We start from the raw sequence: 8,751 nt of genomic DNA, 5'->3' as shown, positions 1-8,751 counted from the left end.
ATTTGACTATAATTTAATTTGGTAATAAATTTATCACAATCGATTTCCAATATGGTCTTCGAAGGGAACTTGTACTCTTTGATTGACTGGCAGTTTGATTCCTTCCTGCTATTTTTTGACTCCAGACAACGTTCACAAGACTAATGCATAAATTCGCTTGGTAATACTTGATTAGATTTGCTGCCTTCAAGGTTGCAAATTGTTATGTGAGATAATTGTTAAAAATTGTTATGTGAGATAGAGCTAAAACTGTGAAGAGGCTTGCTGACTATCTTCGTCCATCTGCAAAGTCAGTACTTAAGTCCTAGAAACTTGTTTTGGTGTGTAAATGAAAATGACAACCAAATTACCGATGCATATAACAAGATTACAGCAAGGCAGTTCTGATATAATATTGTATAATCAACTTGGGAATTATTTTAGCGAAAAGAGGGCGATCTTTTTTTAATGAGATTTTAATGGATTTGACTGAATCGCTACTAGGAATATATGTGGAACACAGCCATTGCAAAATAATCAAAAATTTTTGGAATAATTATGTCCACTAAACGATTATGTAAGGTTGACATTTTGTAAAACAAACACAAATCAGGAGAAAAGGTTTAGGTAAACGGAATGTGACAGAAATGTTTCGAACAAGTTGACTAAGGTTTAAAGTGACTTAGTGCCCTATAATGATTTAATTTGGCAATATGCATTTTTGAAAAGTCTCGAATATTCAAAGTATTTGATAATAATTGTTATAAATTTAAAACTTATTACTATGATTACACATTTAGTATACTTCAAGAAAAACAAACTACTTCTTTCCCAAATTTTATGATCGACTTGTTTCTGATATTTGTGATCCAAGTAGATCGCAAAATGCCGTTGAGGCTTGTTATATAAAGGTCAAAAATAAGGTTCCAGTTTGCTGATTAAACAAACTAAAGTTCAGTTGTTGGTTTATTTAATCAGTAGATTCCTTTCCGGGTGACATGTTTTTTTATTTATATCACTTTGTTCAATTTTTTGGTGAAAAGAATCAAAGAATAGAGGGGGTGGGGAAGAAAAGAAATGCTTAAACATCACGAAAATCTTATTCATCACACCACTGGTCTGACGTTGTCATTGTGCCTATAATAAATAATTCCAGTTAGTCATCGGCGCAACCGCATCAGCTACTTAATTTCTTATTACAAATGAATTTATTAAATTCTGTTTAATATCAAACTCGATTCTTGATTGAGACTTTTAGAATGATATATGATTTATCTTTGTAGATGCAAAACTCGAAGCCAATATCGTGAATGAACAAGAGTTTTGTTAATAGATTCGTTTGAAGTTTCTTAAATATTGAAAATGCACGCAGTTTATTAATTAGCAAAAGGTGTTTAAATGACCCAATGGATTAATGCTAATTATCATTGAATTAATATTAGTATGTTGCAATTTTTGTTCGACAAAAGTTTAAAGATTAAAAGAATACGGACAAGTCCATCGCGTCCTTACGGATAGGGAAGGGGGAAAAATAATAATAAATAATACATAAATAAATAAAATAATATATTATGCTGGACCAGAAGAAGTATTCGTAGGATCCCGAGTAAAAATAATTTGCGGGGATCCGTTAACTGAAACATTTGGGATTCATTATTAATTATGTTTTATTTTTAGTATCGTAAAACTATTTACACAATGCGATAATATTTGATGTCATTAACAAGGATATCCTCAGATAAACAGGTTAAGTAAATATCCTTGTATACTATATTTTATAAACTCTTCTGACCTATATGGCTGCTCAGAGTATAAACAGAAGATTTATTTATTATCCCAGTCATCCTCCGAAATAAATTTTAGTCCCGAAAAGCCCAATGCATATTGACTTAGGTTGTTGATACATCCAAAATCAGAAGGAAATGACCAGCTGATGCAAGTGTGGATAGTTTAATTGAATTTTCCTGAATTCTAAAGTTCTCCTTTTTCATCCTAATCGTTAGCGTTAGCATTAGTAGAAGCATATGATGCAAGAAAGCAAGCTTAGACAGCATCAGCCAAAAAAAAAAAAAAAAAAACCCTTCCCATTTCACCCAGCAGTTCACTCCAAAAGTTTGTCTGGTTCTGCCTTGAATTTATTTAAGCTGTCAACTTCCACAAGTACCAGGAAGTTTGCTCCACAATCAACCACCCGCTCGCTAAAGGCAAATTTCCGCGCATCTATTCTACAACTGTCTTTCCTCAATTTGAATCTATGGCCCTTCAAGTGCGTAATCTGAGCAAGAGGAAGAATCCCATCAGCACTGAGCCTGGTCAACCCATTCAAAGCCTTATACACCTCAATCAGATCCCCTCGCAGGTGCCTATTTCCAGATGCTGCAATTTGCAGAACTTAAACCTCCCTTGGTAACAGCAACCCTTTGTTCCACTCACCAATCTTGTTGCCTTCTTTGTACTCGTTCCCGCAGCTTTCCATCTTTCCTAAAATGAGGCCTCCAGATCTGTATGCAGTACTCAAAGTGTGGCCATATAAAAGGAGATAATCACCTCCTTATCTCTGCTATCAAAATTTCTGTATATCATTGACAAGACCTATGAGCTACTCTTGCAGACTGTCTGCACTGCTCAGAAAACTTCATATCTGACTGCACAATTACCCCAGGTCTTTTTCATTCCCTACTACCCTGAGTGTAGCACCGCACAGTTGGTGCGTTACTCTGTGGTTACTGCTACCCATATGCAGTACTTTGCATTTGTCAATGTTAAACTTCAGTTGGCACCACTTAGTCCATCTGCTCAATTTTTCTTAATCCTATTGCAGTACGTACTGTCATTAATAATCATACCAACCTTCGTATCGTCAGCAAACTTCGACATTAAGTCTGATATACCTTCATCAATATCATTGATAAATACAGAAAACAGCAATGGGCCTAACACGGAGCCCTGGGAGATTCCACTAATGACGTTAGTCCGCGAAGAGCAATGTCCATTGATTTTTTTTTTTAATGAAAACCCCAAACACGAAAGGTATCAAAACCTATAGTACTTAGTACCGTGCATGGGTTGAAGGAGAAGTATAGGGGAGGGGGGTGCCGGAAACTTTGCTCTAGAGACAAAACATGGGTTTCACCACTTCAAGCCTCCAATAAGCAAAGTGGTGGTATTTCACCCACCGGTTGATGAAAGTCCTTACCACTCTCTGTCTTCTTCTACTCAATCATCTCTTTATCCATAGCAGTAACTTGCCCTTAATGTGCAACAGTATCAAAAGCTTTCTTAAAACCCAAGTATACGATATTAAAATTATTTTTTTGCATCCGGTTCCTTTGTGACCACATTATAGTATACAATCAAATTGGTCAGACATGACTTCCCCTTGACAAACCCATGCTGTGTCTGAATTATAACTGCTGTCTTGTCTAGATGATCCTGCAGTGCTTCTTTAACCAGTGACTCCATTATATTCACCGGAACAGAAGTTAAACTAACCAGTGTGTAAATATTCGTGTCACCTTTTGAACCCCTTTGTGAATTGGGGATAATTTGCTGAACTCCAGTCCATGGGCACCTCCCCTGAGTCCAAGGATGCTCTCATAATCATGGCTAAGGGTTTGTTTACTTCCTTTGCTGCCTCCTTTAATATAACGATAGAATGGGCTTTCCAGTCCATTAAAATATTAAAATAAAATTTAAGTAATTAATTAATTTAATTTAATTAAGAAAAATTAAAATTAAAAGAAAACTGTGAAATAGATTTATTTTTTCGAAACATCTATTTCACAGTTCGAATCCAAATTCACCGAACTGACTTTCTGCTTCATTTTTATTTATTCCACATGCTCCTGTTCTCCAGAACAGTCTTCCTTCATATGTATGTATTTATGGGATAATTATAGCCCTCAGAAATCCAAGTTAAATGACAACTTTCTTCTGGCTTCATATTCCATCTGCAATTCTAGAATATTAAAGATTTCAATCTTATGCGTTTGCAGTCACCATAAATATAAATAAAAATTATTTTGTATACTGCTCCTTAAATTGCAATTGTTATAAATAGCGATATTGTTCATCTCTAGTTTCATATTTTTAAACCAACTTGCATTAATTCTGAACAGATCTTATCAGTTGCATCTCCATATCATATCCTTCTATTATTTTGGTTATTTGCTCGCAGTGTCATGTCGAAGTAGTTTTCGAGATACGAGAAGGGACTTCAGTCGAGGTTTGTTTGTTTAATATGCTTCAGAATTGAAAAGTTTAATCAAACAATTTTTGTAAAAATAAATTTTTAACTCCTTGCTGAGCAAACATTAAAATGGCAGATGACAAAATGAACCAGTTACGTAATCGAAATAAAAACGAATCAAATATAAACGTTACTGACCTGTGAAATATTGTGCGTATTGAAAAGTATTTTTTAATATATACAGTATATACAAAAACTTTATTTTTGTAGTTTCAACTTTGAAGACGATACGAGCACTGCTTATATAATAGAATATATATTTAAGAGTTTATCAAATGTTTCACACAATGGGTTATTTTGCCTTTCTAGACTATCAGGAAGTGCTGTTCGAAGGTAATTCACAGCTAAACTGTTTTTCATTTGCACTCGTATTCAACTGGTTGTTTGTATTCCCTATACTCCCCGCTGTGTTATGCCCACCTAATGAGTATCCATGCTGACGGCTGTCAAAGTTGAAAGAATAAACTTATGTAATCCAGATGGATGAGTATACATCGGGAACGAGAGAGAATCCACGTTGTACGACGAACTCCGAAAATCTACAAGCGTAACTCGCATCATTTCGTATATACCTTTCCCACCCCGGGTTGCTACGATGGAATCTTCTAGTGGCCTGCACTCGACGAGCTATTGGGAACTCCGTGTTCGACTTCATACGGAAGGCAGCTGGCCGAGTGAACAGGTGTGACGGAGAATGTCGTTTGCCTTTTTGCGGATTATTTGCGAAACGCTGGAGAGCGCGTTGACCGGACCGGCCGTCTAACGGGAAGCCTCATTGTGCGAGGGAGCGTTGAGCGGTGTGTGTGTATATGTGCGTGCATGTGTGGTATCGTGCCAACAGAGGAAACGCCAGGGATAAACCGCTAGGGTGCGGCCGGTCCGTGATCGAAGCCACTAATGCAAGGAAACGCAAGGTTTTGTGTGGAAGACGGCGGGTGAAATATTCTGCCTGCTGAAATGGATTTAGCCGCTGTTGGTGCGTTATCGGAGAGTGCCGTTTCGATGTCGTGGGTGACAAGCCTGACTAAACCGGAAGTAACTCAACCACAGACATCGTCAGGATCAATTAAAGGTACATCCCTTAAAGGTAATATTGAAATATCGTTAATGACACGGGGAGAGAAGTTTATTTGTTGTTGGAATATTTTGATAGTAAATAAAAATTTTAGAAATAAATATTTGTTTATCCAACGCTGCTTATTCTTATACATATATATACTGTCTAAATTCATATGGAAACTCGTATAAATCACGTTTTTTTTTACATAATTATAATAATAAGATTTGCGTGTGTTGTTGGTTTATAATTCAGTATATAACGTTCGTACAAACTGCATTTCGTACATCCTTTAGAGATAGAGCTGTTTTCATCACGTGTGTAGTTAGTTGGCCGGTTTCTTAGTTTTAATCGAGTGACGTAATAGGGCTTATGATCCAGATATGGGATAGGAGTAAGCAGTGAGCATTTAAATATTTCGAGAACAGCATTAAAGCCGAAGGGCTAAATGCGCAACACGTGTTTTGTTTATTGATACTGAATCAAACGGTGCCGATTTTAAGACTTACGCTTTGAGTGCATTTAAAACTTTCCCCTGAGTATATACAAACAATTCTGAGACAAAACGTTTCTGCTACAGAAACAGTGCTGTGTCCAAAGTGTGTCTCTAAAGCCTGTGGTAAACATCTGGACTGAAAAACCGTTTTCAGAGTGAAGCTTGTGCAGACTCTATTCCTGACCTTGTTTATGCATCGGCCAAAATGGGGTGACCTAAGTTTACGGTCTCGAGAGGGGAACAGGTGCCTTCCCCAAATTCTCTTTAAAAGAGTTAACAGCTTATGCAACACAAGGTCGTTTTTAGACTTAAGACAATGACCTTTTTTAATTTCATTATCAGAAACATTTTGAACTTTATACTTTTGGAGGTATTATAAAGATCCAGCGTTATTTGTATAAGAACAGCGAGTTGTTTGCTGGTGCATCCTATCGTGTTGTCAACTACTGCAGCTCCACCTGTGGTTTTATTGCTTAACCATATTCCAGAGTTAGAATGGGGTTGCCTTTCGGTTTCGTTCCATTTTCTTGAAGAAAATATTTAAAAGAATATTTTATTTCACTTATATTTTATTTCTAATACTGAAGTTGTACTTTTTTTTTTTTTTTTTTTTTGACTGTGTGCTTTGGAATTGCACACAGGAAAATTTAGCACTTTTCGAAAGTGGATAAATAAGCTGCATGTGTGCGAATGCACACTCTCAAAATGCTTTCCCAATTACTTTTTAAGATTGACCTATGAAGAAAACACGAAAACCCTTGTTTTCCTACCTCCCATCACCAAATAAAAACGGAGTCGAATTATAACATTTTTATTGTTTATCCACGATCCCGTTTATTGACATATGGCTTTCCCTAGATGGATGAAATTGAAAAACAACCTTTATTTGTTACTGCAACGAAGGTTAGAAGGTTGCTATAGATAGAGTCGACTTGATGGAGCAGGCGACTGTCATAGACGACATTATAAACGCGACAAATTTCATTTTTACAGCAGGGAAAAATAATAATAATAAAAAAATGTACAGGAATTTGAAGGTGCGAGAAAGAGAATTGGACAGAAATATAAAGCAAACATCGAATCAAGACGCAGTGAACAGTAAATTGACAAACATTCAACAACATTTCGGTATATTTAGCAATTTTTATTTTAACAACATTATTCGATTAAATGAAATAACCTTTAATAATTATACTTTAATAATAATTGTTTGATTATAATAAGTATATATGTTTTGGGTAGGTTGCATTGTAATTAATAAACTCTTCATAAGAAAAAAATAAGTTATTACCACTTTTGAAATACGGTAGTGTTCTTGTAAATTTATCTTGCAAAATTCCTCTTTCGTCTCAGAATAAAAACAGGAATGCTGTTTACTATTTTAAAATGTTAGTTTAGCTAGCGTATAATCAGTAATTAATTCAACTTTCAATCGACTAATAAATAAAAAAAATCGCTATCATTCTAAGAAATGTAATCAAGATTGAGCCATAATTAAAATGCTCTGCAAAAACACGCTAACCCTATCGTCTGTTTACAAAGCAGACGACAGAGGATCAGCTCCTAGGCTACCATAATAAATCTTACGAGCTCTGACATCATAATGTTTATATATGGACTTTAATGATATAAATTTCTCGTTTATTCAATATTCTAAGCTCTATTATCATACAGTAAGTAGAAATTGTGTTTCTTTTTTTTAAATATAGAATATTTATTGAAATGAAAGACTAAAATATTTTTGCTTTGTGTTGTAAGTAAATACAGATGATTTTTCATTCCTATGTAAAATTTGATCGTTTTTCATCGTTATAAATGCTTCAGTCGAGTAAATAGTAAGTAAATGTTTTCATATGCGCATTATTTTGTATCTTTTTAGTAAATTTATATTTTATCTTGACGAATGGTATGTTTTAAAAAAGAAAATAAAATAAAAAAATAAAAATAAATCTGTAAACCGTAAAAAAACAAACCAAAAAAAAAAAAAAAACCTACATGTGCAGATATGTTGGAATAAATCGTTCTTTTTTAAAAATGAATTTATTTACGTATAAATTAACTAGATTTTGTATTTTTTTTAGCTAAAGAGAGGTTATGTACGTCCTTTTAGGAACAGGATTTACATGCATGTACAGCGATACTGCCAAAAAATAGTGCTTTATTATTTAAAATAGATGTGTCTGCATAAAAATTGACTAAATATTGTACGCTTCTTTTTAAATAAAATATAGAAAAAATATATTTATAGGATATAAAACATAATACAAGTTTAATGGAAACATAATACAAAATTGATCTTTCTCCAACAAATAGTAATAATAATATTTTATTATTATTTTGTACATCTGTCCCCCATACCCTCAAAAATTTTGTTTAAATCCTAATTTCCTTCGGACTTATCGTGTTTCGAAATAGTCACGTGAAGGACTTCATCTTGTGCATATCGATTTTATGATAACTTCCATAAATGATTAACTACAAGATGACTTCTTGCATTTGTTCTTTGATTGTCACCATCACGTTCTCGTTGTTTTGTTCTTTGTTCTACTACCAGTCGCGTAATTCCAAATAACTAATGGTTTATACCAAACAGCGTTATCTCGTTTCCGCATTCTGTACGTGATCAAATGTCCTCTGATTGCTGCCAAGCCACGTTCGGTTCGCAGTGCCAGAAGTCTGGTGCAAGTATGAGCATCCTATCACGTGTGAAACACGTGCGGCGCCGAGATAGTCGTGTCTGCTGAACAAGAGATGGAACATTATGTTACGTTATGTAATGCGGTCACTGCTTTCTAGACGCGAACAGGAGGTCATTTCCTCTTACGGCTGGCTGCAAAGGGGTTTGCGACACGCGACCGTTTGGTTACGAAGTTCGTAATTATTCGTGGCAGTGCTTTCGATTTGAGAGCGGAACTCTCCGACGACAATTTCGGAACTGATGCAGACCGAATTTTGCCTTGAAACGTATTT

At 35.0% G+C, this 8,751-nt stretch overlaps 1 protein-coding gene across 1 annotated transcript in view; it reads left to right on the top strand.

Moving 5' to 3' along the window:
* Positions 1–5,230: 5,230 nt before the first annotated feature.
* Positions 5,231–8,751, top strand: part of LOC150075305 (putative nuclear hormone receptor HR3) — a 163,025-nt gene continuing 159,504 nt past the window's right edge. The window contains exon 1 of the mRNA XM_090389177.1: positions 5,231–5,300. Coding sequence (XP_090245303.1) covers positions 5,231–5,300 — 70 coding nt within the window. The remainder of the gene's footprint in view (positions 5,301–8,751) is intronic.

The sequence above is a fragment of the Mastigoproctus giganteus genome, chromosome 14 (assembly GCF_048544385.1).
Source record: "Mastigoproctus giganteus isolate SK-2022 chromosome 14, ASM4854438v1, whole genome shotgun sequence".
In the NCBI taxonomy this organism is placed as follows: domain Eukaryota; kingdom Metazoa; phylum Arthropoda; class Arachnida; order Uropygi; family Thelyphonidae; genus Mastigoproctus; species Mastigoproctus giganteus.
This window is presented reverse-complemented; position numbering and strand designations above follow the sequence as displayed.